The sequence below is a fragment of the Natrix helvetica genome (assembly GCF_964273705.1).
Source record: "Natrix helvetica genome assembly, chromosome: 1".
Lineage (NCBI taxonomy): Eukaryota > Metazoa > Chordata > Lepidosauria > Squamata > Natricidae > Natrix > Natrix helvetica.
The window spans coordinates 56,599,448-56,620,636 of NC_138548.1; the positions used below are offsets into that span (position 1 = coordinate 56,599,448).

Below are 21,189 nucleotides of genomic sequence, written 5' to 3' on the forward strand. Positions count from 1 at the left end.
TGATTGCACGGAAAAGGTGTTCTTGTATGTACCGGTATGTGTGTGTGTGTGTTTGTGGGGGGGGGCGTGTAGTCAGCAAGAAACAAAACCCGTTTTCTGTGAAGATACACCAAATTTCCAATCTCGGAGGACAACCGATCGTCCTCCCTCCTCCTCTTGACTATCTCCTACAGTTTATTCTTCTCCAAGCCCAGCGCCTTTCCTTCCTGAAGCGGGAAATCCTGTCCTCCCCCTGCCTTCCCGACCAGCCCCTCCCGTCTGTTCATGGCCCTATGTTAGCTCATTGGACCCCGCAGGCCGGCTCCGCGAACGCCGGAGAATCCCGCCGATTGGAGCTCTATTCTAAAAGGCGAGAGGATGAGCTCATTCTCAACCAATGGGAGAACACCGTGGACAGCCACGGCGGTACAAGCTGCAGCCTACACCTGATTCCTCGGGTCGCTGCAGCTTTTACTCGGGCCGAGATGGATAGGGGCGTGGAAGGTCCCGTCTGCCTCAACTCCGCTCTTACTAGCCTCTCGGGGCCGTCAGCTCTGCAAGGTATTGGCGAGACTCGTGGATCTCTGTGAGGCCCACGTCCCTCCCTGCGCCTTCTGGGGCCACCTGTCTCCTTGCCGGTCCAGTCGCTCCGTCACGGGTTTGCATCATCTCCGGGATGAATCCAGTAACCGCAGCGCGATTTCATTGGTAATTCGGTCTCGGGGTGGAGTAGCCAGGGCTAGGCGAGGTCAGCTCCTCGTTCCCCTCCCGATGGCGAAAGCTCATATAAGGCCGCCCGGTTGGTAAGCTTATGCCCGTGATTCTGCAAAGCTAGCAATGGATGCCCCCTTCTAGCGGCGTCTTGCTTAAAGCCCTCTGGGATGCCTGCAGCAGGTCAATCCAGAAGGAGCTTCTCCACGAGAGCATCGGTGCCTGCACTGCGGGAACCCGAGGTCTTGTATACCTCCATCTTGGCTGGGGCGTCCAGCGTGAAAAGCAATCGGCCTTTATCCTATTAGACTGATCTCAAGCCTAAGCAGCTACCATTGTGTGTCTGCCTGACCTGGTTACAGGAATCCAAAGTAGCCGCTGGATTTGCTTCAGCTTCCTTGCAACGGGTAGGCGGATCACATCTGGACTGAGCCCATTCAGATAACCCCTGGCTGGCAGCAAAGAGTTAAACATCCTCTTCATTTCTTAGGGCCGCTTACTGGTTGTTTTCCTATGGGCCAATCATATAGCCCATAATAAGGAGTTGCCTGTTTATTTTAATTTTTGTTGCTACTTTGGTCCATTCAGTCAGGCAAATTTTAAGTAGTGTGTTCTTAACCAACCCCATCCAGTGGTCTTAATGTTGCATCCCAGATATCAGATGTTAGCCAGTTGCTGCTGCTTTCTCTAAAGGGGAGCTGTAAGCTTTTGGTTTAGTGTCCTTGATTGAAAAGTTGGTTAACAATGGCCCTTTTTATTACAATAATTCTTTGTAATATAGATATTTGCAAATGCTGCAGATTTTAGTTGCTAGTGCAGTTTGATAGAATAACAGAGTTGGAATAGCTTTAGATCTGGATTGAATTACTCTTCCCTCTTTTTCTTTAGACCTTTGGAGGCCTTGTTCATATTGCCGTGACAGCACCACTGGGTTTAGTTTATAGAAGAAAAGTTCCCTATTTTGTAAGTCTGCAAAAGGGAATCTTTCTTCTACGGTGGCACTTGTTGTGACATGCAAAGCACCTATGTTGATAGTCATAGTTATATCTGTGGCTTTTCATATGTAATTGAGGTACTGTAGTTTTCGGAGTATAAGACGCACAGGAGTATAAGACATACTAAGATTTTGAAGAGGCAAATTAAAAAAAAAGTTTTTGCACTCTACAGACCTCCCCAAAATGGCCCGTTTTTCATGAAAACGGGCCATTTTTTGTCAAAAAAGAGGGGGGGGCATGCATAGCCTTTAGGAGGTTTGTAGACTGCTCCTGGGGGCTGGGGGGGGAATGAGCAAAAAACAGGCCTTTTTTTCATCCAAAAAAAAAAGGGGCATGCATAGCCTTTAGGAGGCTTCCAGAGTGCTCCTGGGGGCTGGAAGGGGGCAAAAAACACCCTGTTTTTCGCTCATTTTTGCCCTCCCCATCCTCTAGGAGCACTCTGGAAGCCTCCTAAAGGCTATGCACGGCCATTTTGGTGAAGGGGGCAGGGTTTCAGAAGGAAAAAAATGCTGTATTCAGTGTATAAGACGCACTCAGTGTATAAGACGCATCCAGATTTTCAGGCTCTTTTTTGAGGAAAAAAGGTGTGTCTTACACTTGTCTTATACGGTACATCTTTCCTCATTTCTACCCTGTATGGCTGATGCTCAGAGTCATTCAGAGGTGGTATGCCAGTTCACCCTGGTTCAGGTGAACCAGTAGTGGCTGCGGCGGGAGGCTCCACCCACCCGCCCAGATGTCATCACGAACACTCTGCACATGTGCAGAAGTACCACACACGAGCACGCTCCCGGTTCTGAACTGGTAGCGAAGGTAAGAGGATTTCATGCCTGGAGTAATTGTGCCTTTGTCTCATGCATTGCAGGATGTGGATGGTAACAATCTGTTGAGAATGGCTAATTCTTAAGGAGAGTATCCTTAGGATATTATTTTTGGAAATGGATTCAGAGTCCTGCAACCGAGCTTTCTCCCAGGCCCGTGTATATCTTGAACAAATTCGAAGCCGGGTTGCACCAGGGAGTATTGACATACATGGTCCTGGGAAGCGCGACTACCTCGTGGATGCAGCTAAGCAGATCCGCCTGGCTCTTGAACGGGATGTAAGTGAAGACTATGAAGAAGCATTCAACCACTACAAGAATGGTGTGGATGTGCTGCTCAATGGGGTGCAAGGTAAGATGGGGTTGTGAAGCATCCTGCAGAAGATGGAGCTTGGAAGCAAGCAGATTGTTGGATGGATTGTACTTGGTGGTGACTTACATGATTATCAAGGGTGAATTTCTTCTGCCGATTAACCTGTTTTTTTTAGGATAGGTTCCAAATGACTCATCCAGGCAGGTGAGTGTTACACCGCTTTAAAGCACAGAGTGATTCAGATCACTCTGTGTGGCAGTTTTGGTCTATGCTAGTTCATAAAATTTTAGAAACGAGGAAAATTAAGTAGTACAATCAGAGGAAAATGAGTGGACATATTGAAAACAAGCATATGTTTATTTTTCCTATTTGTTAGATTTATATCCCACTTTTATTTTGTAAACGCAAGGGAATGTATACAATGCTCTATCCTTTTTTCACCCTGTGAAGTGGGTTGGGCTGAAGCGTTTGGCCCAAAGTCACTCAGCCAATTTTGCTGCTTAAAGAAGGCCTAGAACTCATAGGCTCCTGATTTCTAGGCCAGAGCCTTAACCATCGAACCATTTAAAGGATTTTGATGCTTCCTCAGTGGGGAAGTTTCATTTGTTGCTGTTTTTTATTTTATTTTATTCAATTTCTATATCTGCCCAACTCAACCAAGTTACTCTTGGTTATAGAATAGGATATATAAGTGGCTCAGAATTCAACATGGCACAAAAGCCAAATAAATATGCGCATAAAACAAGGCCTCAACATAAATTAATGCACATAATAACTCTTGACAGTGGATCCCAACAAGGAGCGTCGTGAAGCTGTGAAGAGGAAGATCACCCAATATCTAAAACGGGCAGAGGAGATCTTCAACTGCCATCTACAACGTAATTTGGGGAATGGCAATTCCACTGAAACGGTGAGAAACGAGTTGTGGAATGTTATTAGGACTCTTTTGTTGTTAGTCATGAAGTTGTGCCTGACCCATTGCAACCGCATGGCAACGTTCCTCCAGGCCTTCCTGTCCTCTACCATCTTCTGGTGTCCATTTAAGCTCACGCCGACTGCTTCGGTGACTCCATCCAGCCACCTCATTCTCTGTCGCCCCCTTCTTCTTTTGCCCTCAATTGTTCCCAACATTAGGCTCTTCTCCAGTGAGTCCTTCCTTCTCATTAGGTGGCTAAGTGCTTGAGTTTCCTCTTCAGGATCTGGTCTTCTAAAGAGCAGTCAGGGTTGATCTCCTCTAGGACTGACCAGTTTGATCGCCTTGCAGTCCAAGGGACTCTCAGGAATCTTCTCCAGCACCATAGTTCAAAGGCCTCAATTCTTTGCTGCTCAGCCTTTCTTATGGTCCAACTTTTTAGGACTCTGGTAGAACCTGTAGTGTAGAGTTCCCTGACATTTACAGCTTTGCGGACCAGTGGATGGGGGGGAATGGGGAAAGTTCCGCACAAGGGGTCAGCAAGTGTGCATGGTGTGTCCAACTCCATTTGCGTGAGTGGCAGGCACACACACTTGGCTGTTGCTCGCACAAGGGGATGCACATGAGTGCGCTCACCCACCGCTTCCATGGCCTTTTTTGAACTGCTGATGGCCCAGTAGTGGGCTGCAACCTAGGGGTTGGGAACCTCTGTTTTAATGAGTCTAATGTTCGAAACATTTCTGGATGCAGAGAGGATTAAAGCAGAGCAGTTGTGGAAGAGAGGGGGACATGCCTTCAGAATTAAGGCTTTCTAGCATGAGAAGATGCTAGCCTTGATTTGAAAATCGAAGGGATCTAGTTTAAATAACTTGTCAATTCAGTGCCTCACAGGATAATCTGGTTAGATTGTAGATCCTCTATTCTAACATCCTGCCCAAAGCAGAATTTGCACACTCTGCCAGACAAATGATTATCTCACCTTTGCTTAAAAACTTTTCTGCTACATTTTGGGTACACCCAGAAATGCAAAAAAAAAAAAAAGTTTTAAGTTTTTTTTTTAAAAAAGAAAATTATTGTTTAGGTAGATATAGTATTTTAAACGAGGAAGTTGCATGGATATAGAAATTCCATGCTTAATGAGTGATGTGCTGTTTGAGGTTTATTTTAATTTTATTTACTTATTTATATCCCACCCATATTTTTATAAATAACTCAAGGTGGCAAACATCTCCCTCCTCCTATTTTCCCCACAATATCAACCCTGTGAGGTGGGTTGGGTTAAGAGAAAGGGACAGACCAAAGGTTGCCCAGGTGGCTTTCATGGCCAACATGGGCCTTGAAAACTCATGAGCTCTTGTTTTCTAGCCTTGTGCCAAAATCATTAGGCCACACTGGCTCTCCATAATAATTATTGTTACTGTCCCTTTTTTTTGCTTGTACATCTCCCATCTCTTCTTTATTAGATACTTACATTAAATGTTAAATCCTGGACATTATAACACAACACAACATTTCTCCTAAATTATTCTGGATTCCTAAATTCAGTTTGGAATGTTTCTATTCATTTCTATTTTATCAGAATTCTCAGATGTACCGGAACTTCTTACTTGAGGTTGTTAATATTGGGGCTGGAATTTTTATATTCAGTTACTTTCTCCATTTTTAATCCATAACAGCAAGTGAAAAGCCTGCATAGGTGTGCTCAACCTATATTGATTTGTGTGTGTGTCACATTATAACTGTTATAAAGAGATCCTTGAGTTGAGGTTTAACTCCTGCTCATGTCATCCATGCAGTTCCCTTGGCAACAGCATTAAGTGGCTTGCTACCACTGCCATCTTCTAACATGCCTTTTACAGACTCCTGAAAAGTCAACATTTCTGGGATTAAACAAGTATAATGTTTTTGACTCACTTGTTTAATTGAATTCTCTTTATCTAGTTCTATGATGTGTGTGAAGAAAAAACATTTTAGATCGTACTTCTGCAGAAATATTAAAAAAATATGTTCCCCAATCTTTTAAGTACCACTGTTAATTTTTTTTAAAAAGATACAATTGTTGTTAAGAATTTTGATTATAATAAGTAAAATCTAATACGAACTAAACTTGAAGAAAAAAAATAGAAAAGAATAAAAAATGCAAGGAAAAAAGAAGAAAACGAAAAGTAAGAATATAATAAAAAAAGGAAAATATATAAAGAAGTGACTTCCAACTTTCATCATAACAAATATAAACAGATTCAGTTACTTCACCCCCTCTTAAGTTACAAATATTTATTTCTTCATCCCATATCCCATCTCTTAACCTATCAACAAATCCATAAAATATCATCTTTTCTGTTCTCCCAAAGGTGCTTTTTGAAGAGGCAACTGGACATTCTGGTTTTTCTTTGAAGACGTTTTGATTCTCATCCAAGAAGCTTCTTCAACTTCTTCACAGCTAAAGAAGTTTCTTGGATGAGAAGCTAAATGCCTTCAAAGAAAAACCCCAAAGTCCAGTTGCCTCTTGAAAAGGCACCTTTGGGACAACCATGACTTGGATGACTGAGAATCTCCATAGACTTCTCAGTTTTTGTGCCAGCAAAAAGTCCATAAAGGGTTTCCAGAAGTAACTACATATCTTGTTTTAACCTTAAGCCAAATTTATATTCCTTTTTACTTCTAAATTTTTTTAATTCATTCAAATATAATTGATTTCTCTTCATTCCTTCTTTGTCCCATCTCACAAGAGTTCTTCAAGGCTTTAACAAGCTTCTTTTGTAAATCTGCTAGGAAATAATTATCTAGGACTCTGTTTTTGTAATTTTCCTTTTAAATTTTGAAACCTCAGTCAATTTCTTTTGTGGATCCTTTTCTAAGCCATTCTCTTGGACCACTTTTAAATAATATTGCTTTGGAGTATGGTATCCTCCCTACTCATAGCATAAAGTTTCATTATATGCTTTGTAAACTCTTAAATTGGGGAGGAATGGAATACTAGAGGTAGAGGAGATGATGGAAAATTTCTCCTGATGTTAATGAAACCTAACCACATGGCCACAGTCTTTTCCATGTGAGTCCTAGAATGCTTTTAACATTATGATTGATCAGTAACATTTGCAGCAAATTTGGGATTGGAAAGATCAGTAAAGTTTAATTGCTATTAATTGTCTGACTCCATTTTGTACCACTTCAAATGAAGATGTGCTTCCTTTCTTATTGGTTGTAGGGTTACAGCAGTCTTCGCTTCCGTCCGATAAGGACACTCAGCACACCAGTGGAGAATCTCAAGCACTGTAAAGTAGTGGGAATAATTGATAAGGTAACTCATTGTTTATGCTGGAGATGTCTAGCTTCAGGCAATACAAATGTTCCAGAAGAGCAGCTGTAATATGGTTGTGACAGAAGCAGGCATGAATGGTCCTAGAGAACCAACAAGCAATCCTAGAGAATTATAAAAGCAAATCTGCCTATTGTAGCAAATGTATTTTCACACTGGAGCCTCATTAGAGCAAGTGTTTCACTTTGATCAGGACTATCAAACTCGAAGCCCGGATGCCTCATGCATTGGCCACACCCACCCCCAGTTTAGCAAAGGGGGGGGGAAAGTCGTGATACGTCACGTGACATAATAAAGCTGAGGAAGACAGTCTAAGAAATAATCAACAATTGATCGCAGATGGCAAACTCAACATCTGGAAAGTGAAGAAATTTTCCTTAGAGATTGTGTGTCCAACATAAAAAGCTCAATAAGGCCGAGCAATTTTGAAATTGGATTGAAGAATCAAAGAATTAAGAGACGCATTGAGGATGAAATCTAAAGAGAAAGTAGTTGGTGGCAGATATTTCTAGCTGTAGAACAGAATCTCCAGTTGATTTCAGGTAGTCCTCAATTTATGACCCCAATTGAGCTCAAAACTTCCATTGCTAAGCAAGGTGGTGGTGAAGTCCCATTTTACAACCTTTTTTGCCATGATTAAGCAAATCACTACAGTTGTGAATCATGCGTTTGTTGAATGAATTTAGCTTCCCCCATTGTCTTTGTTTGTCAGAAGCTCTGTAGGAAGATTGCAAATGATAATCCCACAATCCCACGATGCTGCAACTATTTGAATATATGCTGTTTGCCAAGCACTTAAAGTTTGATCACCTGACTGGGGGGGGGGGATGCTGTGACAGTCATAAGTGTGAGAATTGGTCACAAGTCACCTTTTTCAGTGCCATTGTAACTTTGGTCATTAAAAGAATGGTGGTAAATTGAGGACTACCTGTACTAACAGATTAACATAGGAGATTAATCATCCCATCCTGAGATGATGTTGATATATGTTGTGTATTGCTTATAGGTGCAAATAGTGCAGGATCCAGCTACTGGGGACACCTTTATATTGAAGGTATGTGGCTTTCCCCTTTTCCGTTCTCTTTTATGGTTCTAGATATGGCACCACTGTGTAAGTAACATGAATTATTTTCCCTTGACTCTGTTTCTGGGACCATTGCAGAATAGGAGCATACTAAACGTTTTTTTAAATGTGACCGTTTGGGCAGTCTGGATTGTTCTGAGCACTGTGACTGAAACTTTTCTTTGCTGTTTGGATTTGGAGAGGGTTATTTTTTTAATCCAGCTGTGTCAGTATGGTAGCAGGAACTAATTGAGATAAGGGTGAGAATTTGGACCCATTTTATCTAATTTGGGCCTATTTTATTGGCCCGTAGCAATTTTGCCTATTGCAAAAAAAGTCGCTGACATCTCTTGTTCTGAAGGAAGTTATAAACAGATTGGTTTTCTGTCACATCAACAGATATATTCAACTTTAGTAATAGTATTAATTATAATTGTTTAATATGTAAAATCTTCCATCTTTAATTTTGTTCATTAAAATTGACTAGTGCTGATGTCATACATGACACCTCTCTCTATCAGGGATTGCTTAATTGGAGGAAAGCGGCAGGAAGGGACATTTCCTGTTTTTCTCCCCCCCACGTCCCCCTCCTTTTGACTTTCTTTTCTTCTGATATTGTCCTGAGAGTTCTTTTAGCTCTCTAGGGCAGCTTTGAAGAAGGAAACAGGAACTGAGAAGAACACTTCCTCCAGAATAAGCCAAATTTCTCGAAGTGCTAGATTCAGAGGTTGTATTCAGCAGGTTCTGACCAGTTCTGGAGAGCCGGTAGTGGAAATTTTGAGTAGTTCAGAGAACTGGTAAATACCATCTCTGACTGGTCCCGCCCCCATCTATTCTCTGCCTCCCGAGTCCCAGCTGATTGGGAGGAAATGGGAATTTTACAGTATTCTTTCCCTGCCATGCCCACCAAGCCACGCCCACAGAACCGGTAGTAAAAATGTTTGAATCCCACCACTGGCTAGATTCATCCTTGTGAGAATATGGAAGAGGGAATGCATGTATGTAAGTATATATTTGCGTCTTATTTACATGTTGATTGATATAATAGACTAGATAAAAAGGTTTGTTTATGAGAAGAAAGGTCCATGATTTGTAATATGGGCAAGTGAAGATGGTAATTGTTTGTAATTGCTGCAAAGATTAGAAGTCACTTTTTAAAATATAGGTAGTCTTCTATTTACAACCATAATTGGGATCAGAGTTTTTGTTGCTAAGCAAAGTGATTGTTAAGTGGGTTGGACCTGATTTTACAATCTTTTTTGATATGGTTCTTAAGCAAACCACTGCAGTTGTTAGGTGAAACATGTGATCGTTAAGCAAATCCAGTTTTTCCCATTAACTTTGTTGAAAGCAGGCTGGGAAAATTGCATGCAATGATCACATGATCATGAGACATGCAGCCGTTGTTAATACAGGCCAATTGTCAAATGCCTGAATTTTGACTCTGGGGATGCTGTAATGGTCATAAGTCATAATTTTGTTCAATGCCCTTGTAACTTCCAATGGTAATTAAACAAATAGTTAAGATGAGGACTATCTATATCTTCCTTTTTCTTTTCCTTTCTTTGTGATCTTTCATACATCTCTTTCATACAGCCATATGCCTCTGTATATTAATGATTCAACTGTGGAGGTAGTTAGCACCATCAAGTTTCTGGTTGTGCACGCCGGAAGAGAGCTGCTCCAAGATCGCAGTCGCTATTTCTGCTGCTGGGTGGTCTATTTGGACCTAAACCGTCCTGTACAGACGGTGATTGAGAAGGGCACCTCCTGCTGATCTCAGGGACACCGCAAAGTCCCTAAAAGATCCAGGAATAGCCTTTTTTTCACGGCAACAGAAATGCAGCTAATGAAGCTGCTGAAGTTGGGACAGCTCCGGAACGGGAAGAAAGCGGAAGGAGAAAGTATGTAGAATTGTTGAGGAAATTTTATTATTAGAGGAAGAGACTACCCAAGAAAAAAAATTAAGTTAAGATTGAAGACAGAAGACTGTAGGCAGCGAGATTGTTCTGCATTGAACTTAGTGTGTTATCCTGTTTCTAATTTTTTTTTCCACGGATGGAACTTTTGCAGGGGCTCCCTATTTTTTAAACTGAATGGATTAATTCTTTCTTCTTCTTTTTTCACTTTTGCTTACACCTAAGGATTAAAATTCTTTTTTTAAATAACGCTTGATTGGATTGATCTGGTTTTTTTTTATGTTTGTCCTTGTTCAAAAACAAATAAAAATTGTTTTTAAAAAGTTTCTGGGTGTGCAGCTAATGAGTAGGTTAGCTTGGTCGCTCACCAGTGAGACACTGGTGAAGCAGACACAGCAGAGCCTACATTTTCTGCGTCGCATGAGAAAAGTTCATCTTCCTTACCCTGTCTTACCACTTTCTGTAGAGCCGTGATGGCAAACTTATGGCACACGTGCCGGAAGTGGCCCACAGAGCCATCTCTCCGGGCACACCAGCCGTTGCCCATTGCTCTTCCGGGTTCTGACATGCACAGCTGGTCTTCTTGCGTGCAGGAAGAGCAGCTCCCTGGCATGCATGTGCGCGACAGGAAACTGAGCTTCCTGTTTCCAGTGCTGCAAGCACACCAGCCAGCTGATCTTCATGTGTGCCAGAAACCGGAAGACCAGGTGACTGGCACACATATGCACACCGGAAACCGGAAGCTCTGCTTCCCAGCACTGTCTATCCAGAACATGGCATATAAAAGCGCTGCTTGAGCAGAGTCTGCCGGATTGTCAAGGATGCTACACATCCTCTCCATGACCAGTTTTCCTTGTTACCTTCTGGGAGAAGGCTTCATGGCATCTGAAGCAGAACATCCAAATTCAATCGCAATTTTGTTCCATACAGTATCAACCTTGTTTGCTTTTTCTGCTACGCATTCAAAATGGACATTAATTAATTGTGTGTGTGTGTGACATGTATATATGTGTTATGTGTGTGTGTGAGAGTGGGCAACAGAATTTCTTTTTTAATGTGTGCCAGCATGCTCACAGTAAAAATGACTGTGAAGGTTATCTGTCTTATCTTTTATTTTCCCTTTGATCCTTCTATACTTTCTTTTTTATTTCTTTTATGTTTTTGAAGTTTTAAAAATATTCGTAAAATCTTCTTTTAATGAAAATTATTTTTAAAAAAGAGATGGGGGTGGGTTTGATTGGGAGGTGGGGGAAGGTTAGGGTGGAGGGTGGGGAAATATATATGCATAACTAATCTAGAAGATGGGAGTAATGAAATATTGCTACTTTAAAAGAAACCTATATTAGGATTTATATATGTTTAATTAATTTAGATGATGGGGTTATTGGGCTATTGTTACTTTAAGAGAAACTTATATTATGATTGTTGGGAGTTGAGGGGGTACAATATTTGAATGAGAAATCTATTTTAAGACGGGGGAGGGGGGTATAGTATTTGGTATAATATTTGAATGAGAAATTTTTTTAAGACGGGGGAGGGGAGGGGTACAGTATTTGTATGTGATTTACATTACATGGGGGGGTAAAAAAGGGGGAAAATTTGTTTGTGTAAAACTTTTTCAATTAAAAAAAAAGAGATAATATATTAGAAAAATTATAAGGAATTCTGTAGTCCATGTGGAATGGTGCCTTTAAAGGTCAACTTTCATCTATGCTTTTTGAAGAAGGAATAGTCAGAACAAGGATGGTAAAACCACTGGTAAACCACTGGCTTCTTCTGGCCCAAGAAGATCCTTAGCTTATTTTTTCTGATACTATTTTCTTTTTATCAGAGTATTCCCAAATCCTATGTGGAGACCCGGGAAAGACAGACGATCATCCCACATGGAATCCCCTTTATGACAGAATTGCTGCGCTATTCTGTAAGTAAGGATTCCATCTTCCTCCACTTGGAACATGTGAAAGGTGAGTATTTATTGCTAGATATGTTGCATTCCTGATTCCATCTCCCAGATCTCTCTTCTCTAAAACTGTTGGGTAATTAATGCATGAGAAATATGTCATATCATCTTTTCTGATGATTAAAAAGTGCTGTCAGGCTCCTTGAGTTTTTTTGCTACCATAAATTAATGGTTCTCCTCCTATAATAAATATAAGAAATTGAACATGGAGAGACCACAAGAAGGTCCCATTGACACTCTGCCAATAGCAGAAAGCAAGGTTGCAGCCCACATATAGGAAGATAACTAGTGAGCCTTCTGAATTCTGATTAATAGTAGTGGCTGGTATTGGCAGGAATAATAGGCGAAGCTAATAGAGATCTGGGTTTGCAGTGTTTCCAACTATTACTAGCTGGTACTTTTCTCCCTTTTTACAGGAGGAAACCTCTGGTCATATCTTCGCTCCCATCATGGTTCTGCCTCTGTCCATTCTCCCTCGCTGAGTCCAAAGCTTACTTTGGATTTTGGGTATATCAGGGAAGAGAAGCACATAGAAAACTTTCATGAAACTGGTTCTGACTCTCAGCAGAGCTGCAAGATCTATCCTGAAAACAATAACGGCCCAATTCCTGTCTCTGTAAACCGTCCCCTGTTGAAAAAAATGGACTGCTTAATGTCTATGAAACATTCATCCAGCCCTCTTTCTTCTAGAACCTCAAGTGACCACAGGTGGCATATTGAAAAGGCAGGTGAACCATGGAAGAAGAATCTAAGCACAACCCACCCCTTTCCTGGTGCTACAGAATCTACAAGCAAAACAGTACCTCAAGAACATAGTCAGTCAGCCAGTCAGAGACTGACTTTCAGATCCTGTGATTCATTTATGACAATTGATGACATTGGGAATGTCTCTGGGAAAGAGACTCCTCAGCCAGAACCAAAGATACAAACAGGTGAAAGGCTTAGCCATGCTGCCCCAGAGGGAACAAGAGGAAACAACAAATCAAAGGGAGAAACGCCGTGGCAAAACCAGTTGTATCCTGGAACTCTTGAAGAGGACCACAGAGAGAAGATAGAAGCAAGAGAAGAAGACCCTTTTACGCAGAGGGCACCAATTCTTGATCATAAACATTTCAAAACCCAGTCAACAATAGGGTGGCATGGATCTTCAGTGGAACCAGTTGCCCAAAGCCATACCCCTGTCAGTTGGGTCATAAATGAGGAGCAGATCCAAGTTTGGGCAGCTGAATTGATTTTGGCTCTGGAAGGTCTCCACCAACAGGGAATCTTGTGCCAGGATCTCAACCCACGAAATTTGCTTTTAGATGAGACTGGTATGTTTTTCCTAAGATAGTACTGAAAGAAACTTTAGTCCATCATGTGGGGCAGTGCAGTGATGGGTTCCGAACGGTACAGTCTGGTACAGGCATACCGGTGGCTGCTGGGAGCAGCAGCCACCATACTAGAAAGGTGTTTCAGTGGGCCCGCCCGCCCACGTTCCTTACCTCTTTTTGAGGGAAACGGGCCAATTGCGCACTCACACACAACATATGGCGCCTGTGTGACCTCGCCGAGAAGCTGGGGCGTCACAGGGCGGTGGCGTGCCTGAGGTGGACATCCGGCCCCATCGCAGCGACGGGATCCAGAACCCCTCACTGGGGCAGTGATATGTGACTATTTAGAGTCATTTGGCTCATCTTTGTCTTTTTTCCTCTGACATAAAGGGAGACAATGATGAACTGCATGCATCATGGTATATTAAAATGGGGGCTTCAGATGTACACCTAGGATAAGTTGAGTCATTCAATTTGAGAAATGAAAAAGTGTTGCTTGGCTTTGCAGTGCTAACTTTTGTTGTTGACATTCTTCATAGGTCACCTCCATCTCACGTTCTTTGGCCAGTGGAGTGAGGTTGAGCCGCAGTGCAGCAGTCAAGCGGTAGATGATTTGTATTGTGCCCCAGGTATGGCTAAGAACTGTTTTAACCCTGCCTTTGATATCAGGGAAGGCTCCTATACAAAGTTGTTACACAGGGGGAGGCGGGGACGGAATTAACAATAGTATAGTGGGACTGCTTTATAGCAGCCCCCCACCTTTTGGGCACCAGGGATGCGTTCCGTGGAGAGAGGTTTTCTGTGGGGTGGGGGCGGGGGCATAGTTTTGTGTGCTGCCTGCATCCTGCGGACGGGGCTTCACTTCTTTACACAGCTTGGTTTCTGGCATGCCGCAGCCTGGTGCTGATTCACGGACCAGGAGTTGGGGGACCCTTGCTTTATAGAACTTCTCCAAAAATATTTAGAGGTTTATTTATAAGGCTGCTCCAAAAATATTTAGCCTATTTTAGGACTGTTTCAAAAATATTTAAATGTTTTATCAATGTTGGGGGTTTTGTTTTTTTTACATCTCAAGGTTTTAGTTTAAGTTCATATGCTTGGTTGTTTTTGCAGAAGTGGGTGGAATTTCTGAACTGACAGAAGCCTGTGATTGGTGGAGTTTTGGAGCCCTGCTTTATGAATTATTGAATGGAGTGGTAAGTAGCCTGGAGACATTGAATCTAATTGTATAATCCATTATTAAGATCCCAGAAAAATGGCTACCAATAGCACTAGCTAGAAATGTAACATCAATAGGAGCTCTAGGACAAGGTGGGGAGCCTTTTATTGGACTGTTCTCCTTCCCTGCCTGAGATGCTGGAGCACATTGCTGGATTGGTGGTGGAGTTCCTGAAAATGACGGTTCTGGGGGATTTCAATTTGCCTTCCCTGGAAGATGGGTCATAAGTGGCTCAGGTGTTCATGGTGACGATGGTCCATGATCTTAACCAAGGTCATTCAGTGCCTAGGGCAGTGATGGCTAACCTTTGTTGGCTCCTGTGCCAAAAGCAGGAGGAGCACAGGGGGATCATGCGTGGGTGTGCCACACACACAATGCTATGCGCGCAGCCTCCCCCACGTGCGCATGTATGCGTGCGTGTCCCCCCCACTTTTGGCGTGGTTTTTTCACTCTCCCCAGGCTCCAGAGGCTTTCTAGGAGCCTGGGGAAGGTGAAAACAGCCCCCCTCCAGAGGCCCTCCGGAGGCTTCAGGAGCTTCCCTGAAGCCTCCCGAGGGCGAAAAACGGGCCTACAGGGAACCCGGACGTTCGAGAATGGTGACTTCTAGTTTGTTCGTAGGCCTGGTTTTTGTCCTCCGGAGCCTTCAGGGAAGCCTCCTGAAAGCTCCGGAGGGCGAAAAACGGCCCTATGAGCAAACCTGGTCCATTCCCGAACTTCCGGTTTGCTTGGAGGGATGGTTTTTCGTGCTCCGGAGGCTTCCTTTGAGGGTGAAAAACGGCCTCAAAAGAAGGCCAAAATGACCATTGGCTTACCTGAAGGGTCCTTTTCTGTACGCTGTGAGGAGAGTCCAAGCATGGGTTAAATTCTGCCTGACTGCCCTGGACTGAATTGAAAGATCTTTAGCCACGTCTCCTCTTCCAGCTCCTCAGATTTTTTCGATGAAGGCGTGGACCTGTAACACTGTTTGAAGGTGGTTCCATTGAGTCTGTCATTAGTTCAAGTCAAATAGATGTGGCCCTGCTCAACCAATCTGCCTGGACATTGCTCACCCGAGATGTGCTTTGCTCGAAGAGACGATAGATGGTTCTCCGCCCACTTCCCCAGGTGCTCTGCCTCCGCCATCAGGGACTTGGAGTGAGTTCCCTCCTGGTGGTTGACATGTGCCTTGGTGGCCACGTTGTCTGTTAACAGCATCACGTGTTGGCCTTGGATGGTTGTCTGAAAATGAAGGAGAGCTAGCCTCGCTGCCTTTAACTCTAGCCAATTTATGCTGTGCTTGAGATCACTGTCGGACCACCTGCCTTGGGCGACCTGATTGTCCAGATGTGCCCCCCATCCGAAAAGGTTGGCGTTCCTGGTGATGGTTAGGTGATTCGGTTCGTGGAAGAGACTGCCCTTGGCCAGAGCAGGAGAATCCCACCACCTCAGGGACTGCTGGACCTTGAGGGGAACCGGGATCGGAGAAGGGGAGTTGCTCTTCTTGGCCCTTTGGTGGGGTAGAAGGCAAGTGGGTTCAACCGGGCACTCTAGCCACGCCTGGTAGCAGTGAGAAAAAGCTTTATACGGTGGATGCCTCCCTGGAGGATTTATTAAAATTACCTCAGGTGGATCCTCCAGTACAAGCCCTTACATCCTCCTCAGTCTCGTCTCCTGACCTATTAGAGGGCTTGAAGGCAGAGGACAAGAGATCAGAAAGGGCATGTCATATTGACCTGTTTCGATCAGGTTTCTCACTTGGGTTTAGCACAAAGTTTACATTGATCTTGCTTATGGATGATCTCTGGTAGATTGGGACAGGTAAAGCTCCCTCCTGACCCTGCTTGTCCTTTCAGCAGCTCTTGATACCATCAGTCATTGTTTTGAGCCATCTCAGGGGGGAGCAGGAGTAGGAGTGGTTCTCCTTCCTGAAAGGACAGTTCTAGTTGGTGGTGGTAGGGGAAGAGGTTGAGTCCTAGGCCCCTAAATGATGATGTCACAGGGCTTGATGCTTCCCTCACTCCTATTTAATATGTCCATGATTCTGCTGGATAAAATCATCCATCACTGTGGGGCTTCTATGGAATAGTATTCTTCCCCAACATCGGAACAGCCTTCTCCTTCCTGGTTTTCCGGAAATTAGGGGAAACCTGGCTATTCCGTCAAGCTATGATCAAACAAGCCATATTCCATCACAATTGGCCATTCCATCAAGCCAAGCTCATTATACTTATCCACAAGAGGGAATTGGCTTTGTTCTTCTGAATATGTCTCCCAGTTTTATATTATTATATTGTTCCATTTGTTTTTTTTAATTGGTTGGTTTTGTTTTAATAATTACATACTGTGGCATTGCATGGCACTTAGAATTGGCTGATTGGAGCAGCCTATAAGGCACGTTAAGCAAGTAATTAACTAAGTAAATAAATTAGATGTCAGCAAAACACAACACGCCTACATAGGGCTGCCTCTGGATCTCTTCTGTATGGCACTGCCTTTGAAGATTGCCCTCTAAAGACAACTGGTACAAAATACAGTGGCTTAACATTTTAGCTAACAAGGGCCTCCATACCGACATAACACCTATAACCACTGCACTGGTTCCCAGTCACTGCAATTCAACTTTAAAACTCACTTTGGCTTAGGACTAAAGTCCCTGTAATATCACCTCCTCCGCAGAGAAGCCAATCAATCATTACGGTGATTTAGTTAGGCCAGCTAACTGAACTCCAGTTTTTTGAGACAAAAGGAGGCGTTGCAAATAATAGTTTTCATTAGCAGCCCCTGAACCTTAGAATATTCTTTCATGGGTTTAGGACAGCTCTTTCATTGTGGGATTCCCAGAAGAGAGTGAAAATGGAGTTGTTCTGGAGGGGATTTGTTCATTGTTGGCGATATCACTAAGTAGGTATTTATTTTTTTTATTTTATTTTTTATTAAAAGAGTTTTGTACAAACAAATTTTCCCCCTTTTCACCCCCCCCTCCACACAATATAAATCTCATACAAATGCTATACCCCCCCAACCCCCCCGCAAAAATTCACATTCAAATATTATACCAAACACTTTACCCCCTCCCCTCCCCCCATCTTAAAATAGATTACTCATAACCCCTCTCCTCCCAACAAAAACTATATAGATTACTCTTAAATTAATAATAACACATTGATCATTTTCTAAGCTAATTTAACATCTATAACTCTTAATATAAATTTCTCCTAGCCTAACAATGTTTCATTAGTCCCATCTTCTAATTTATTCATACATATATATTGCCCCACCCTCCACCCTAACCCTCCCCCACCTCCCACACAAACCCACCCCCCTGACTTCCGCTGTATACCACTCTAACAATTCCAAACATCCCATATACTATTTACTCTGATCATCTATCGGTCTAAACATTCTTACCTAAAGGCTAGATAATAACTCCTAGTCTGGTATTTATTCTGTATATAATCAATCCATTTTGCCCATTCCTGTGTGTAATCCTCCTGTTTCTGAGCTTTTAAGAAAGCTGAAATTTTTGCCATTTCAGCGAACCCCGCCACCTTCTGAATCCATTGATCAATTGTCGGCAAAAAATCTTTTTTCCAATGTTGCGCAATCAACAACCTAGCTGCTGTAACCATATACAAGGCCAATTTTGTTTCCCCTTTGGTAAAATCCTTAACTATACCCAATAAAAACATTTGTGGAGTGAATTGTATTCTTTTCTTAAATACATTCTGCATAACCCACCATATTTTTATCCAAAAAGCTTTAACCTTGTTACAAGTCCACCATACATGAAAAAAGGTAGCATCTAGACACCCGCATCTCCAACATTTTGGTTGAACATTTGGGTACATGCATGATAATTTTTTAGGATCTAAATACCATCTGTAAAACATTTTATAAAAATTCTCCCTTAAATTCTGTGACTGTGTAAATTTAACATTCTGAACCCATATTTTTTCCCACGTTTCCAACATAACCACTTCACCAAAATTCTGAGCCCATTTAATCATACAATCCTTAACCAATTCACTTTCTGAGTCTCTTTCTAACAGTACATTATATATTCTTTTAACTTGTTTTGGACCAGTCTCTTTTATCTGCTTAATCAGTTCCACTTCTTTATCCATAAAGCCGACCCTACGATCTTCTTCCCATCTCTTCTGAAGCTGTATGTAATGTAACCAATTTAAAGTAATTCCTTCTTCCAACAGCTGTTACTAAGTAGGTATTTATGATAGCTTGATGGACTAGGAAGGACATTGTTTGACATGTTTTAAGGTATGTAATATGTTCTATGTGAGGTGGTTCAATTATGACAGAAATAGGTCATAACTGAATCCCATGGAGATGTTTCCTATTTGTGCACTATTTAGAATTCTAGAATTATAATTGTATGTAAAATATGGCAATTGGAATTTAGAAATACATATAAAATATGGTAATTGGTTACAGCTCAATGGAAGTAGCAGTAGAAAAAGTAGTACATGTAGTGTTTTTATCTGAAAAAGTGTCCTTTTGTTTATTAAAAGCATTTCTTAGAAAGACCGTTGGACTTACCTGAATAGTTGTGTGCGCTGCGGGAGAACGATGAAAACAAATCACAAAAATAACAGGCAACATCACATATACTATGTGAATAAATGAAAATAGCCAAGCGCAGACTGAAGTACTGTAGCAGTGTCTAAAACTCTAATGCTAGATTAGTGCTAATCTCATACTCTCAACTGCTCATTTTTATTTTTATTTTTATTTATTAAATTTTTATGCCGCTCATCTCTTCTGTAAAGTGACTCTGGACAGCACATGCACTAACCTTGCATAAACTGAATTTTTGTTTGCATTAAATGTGACATGATTTGCAGTAAACAGAATGTTGCATCGTTCAAACTCATGTTAATCATGATCTATCTGTACAAGTACTATAATATAAGTGTACTTACTGGTAGTTGTTAATTTTGTTAATACATTGTCACCTTTAGTGAGTGCTATAGTAAAGATATTGTCTTATAAGCAAAGCAGCTAATAATTAATTTCTAAATAGCCCCACTTCTTTTTCAGTCTTTATTGCTGAATCATCCCTCAGGGATTCATCCATACACCCAGATCTATCTTCCAGAAAAGCTCAGCCAGTCTGCTTCATCACTACTCTCAGAGGTGAGGTTGCTATTCAAACATGGGAAGTGCAAGAGTAGCAAGAAATAAATGTTTTGCATGTAGTGCAATTCTGAATTACGATTTATTTATTTTTTTAGCTGCTGCAGTATGATCCTAAGCAACGTTTGGGCTCTGGTGCAAATGGTGCGAGCAAGATTAAGTCACACATTTTTTTCAATTCGATTCAATGGAATAAGATGGTTGCAAACTAAGTTCTAAATGCAAGGGATGGTGGAAGAAGTATGCTTGACGGAACCCCAAATTGAGTAGTTTATCTGTCGAATTGTGCTCCAAATGATCCACATCCATTGAAAAGCACTTGTTCCTATAAGATGAATGAATCTGAAACACGGGCACTGCTGTCGCCTAGGGAGGCATCCACAGTATTGGGCTGGGATCTGCATGCTCTCTTCTTCCTAATTGTGTGCCACAGCAGCTTCATAAAAATCCTAGGCACCTCAAGTTTCCTATAAGGCAGTGATGACCAATTTGGAGCCCTAAAGATGTCCAGTGTAACCCAAATAGAAATGGAAGTCAAGCATCCTACCCTTGCAGTAAGTTCTGGCACTTCAAAGACAAAATCTGATGTGCCTTCACAATAGTATAAGTAGGGGTCTCCTTGTTTTATCCTACTTGACAGATTTTTTCCCAAACCAAATATGAGGAGATAACCTTATGTTGTATTTTCTCGTTTCTGTATCTCATGTTTAGTTCAACTTTCAGAGGGTTATCTAATGTTCTCGTGCATATATTTGCCCTATAAAATTTTCACATTTTTCCACCCCATTTTGGTGTTACAACTTTTGCAGGTTAGCGGTGCATTTTTGTAAATGTACCACTAGGGGGACATTTTCAGTAAGTTTTATGTGCCCCTTCAAAAAACACACAACTTATTTGTAGATCTGACACAACCTTTTACCTAGCAAGAAAGTGAGGAAAAGACTCTTCTTTGGACTTCTGTGGATTATCCAATGTCTTGTCTCTTAACTATTGTAACATCAATAAAACAACTGGAGCACAAGGACTTGTGTGAATCTTTAGAAATGTTGCCACCTGCCACAAATAAGGTTTTCAAGCAAGGCCTAGCTTGGGCCGAAACCAGAAAAGCCACACTGATGCTACAGTTCTAGCAGGACTCTTTGTCCACGGAATGGTCAGCTTTGGCACATGCATGAAAGTGGTCATGCTGACCGGACATGTTACAGATGTTACATACACAAATGCTGAATGGACAAGTTATACTACATTTGAATCAAGGGAAAAATCTTCTCCCTCAAACAGAAAGAGGTTCTGGTTAATCTTAGAAAATACTTGCAATATGATTGATTCACTTAATACTAAATGAATTTAGAGTACAGTACATGCTAAATAGTGCCTAGGCTAGAATGTGGGGCACATTATTTTTCTAATGACATTTTTCTTCACACACATATTTAGTTCTTTAATATGAATCTCTAAATAAGACTAACAGTGATTTGTTGGACCAGTAGCTGAGGGTTAGCACACATAAGTCAAGCACATTACAGTTTATTTG

General features: G+C 41.9%; 1 protein-coding gene across 4 annotated transcripts; it reads left to right on the top strand.

The window, feature by feature from the left end:
• The first annotated feature begins 400 nt into the window (after positions 1 to 400).
• On the top strand, positions 401 to 20,666 carry RPS6KL1 (ribosomal protein S6 kinase like 1). 4 transcript variants are annotated; one of them, XM_081932862.1, is made up of 11 exons: positions 401 to 540; positions 2,551 to 2,858; positions 3,605 to 3,729; positions 6,941 to 7,033; positions 8,058 to 8,105; positions 11,865 to 11,997; positions 12,410 to 13,306; positions 13,846 to 13,935; positions 14,420 to 14,502; positions 19,560 to 19,655; positions 19,754 to 20,666. In XM_081932862.1, the coding sequence occupies exons 2-11, from the start codon at positions 2,624 to 2,626 to the stop codon at positions 19,865 to 19,867; spliced, it is 1,914 nt and encodes a 637-aa protein (XP_081788988.1). In that variant the 5' UTR covers positions 401 to 540; positions 2,551 to 2,623; the 3' UTR covers positions 19,868 to 20,666. The 4 variants fall into 4 exon arrangements, with proteins under 4 accessions (XP_081788988.1, XP_081788987.1, XP_081788989.1 ...); XM_081932861.1 differs by having other exon boundaries at positions 418 to 687; XM_081932863.1 differs by lacking the exon at positions 401 to 540 and adding an exon at positions 741 to 1,155.
• Positions 20,667 to 21,189: the final 523 nt, after the last annotated feature.

Bases quoted from the DNA above. Each gene is read 5' to 3' on its own strand.
- RPS6KL1 (XM_081932862.1), top strand. From the start codon at position 2,624: ATGGATTCAGAGTCCTGCAACCGAGCTTTCTCCCAGGCCCGTGTATAT. The intron at 3,730-6,940 runs GTGAGAAACGAG...TATTGGTTGTAG, and splicing joins ATGGCAATTCCACTGAAACG to GGTTACAGCAGTCTTCGCTT. The intron at 19,656-19,753 runs GTGAGGTTGCTA...TTATTTTTTTAG, and splicing joins CTTCATCACTACTCTCAGAG to CTGCTGCAGTATGATCCTAA.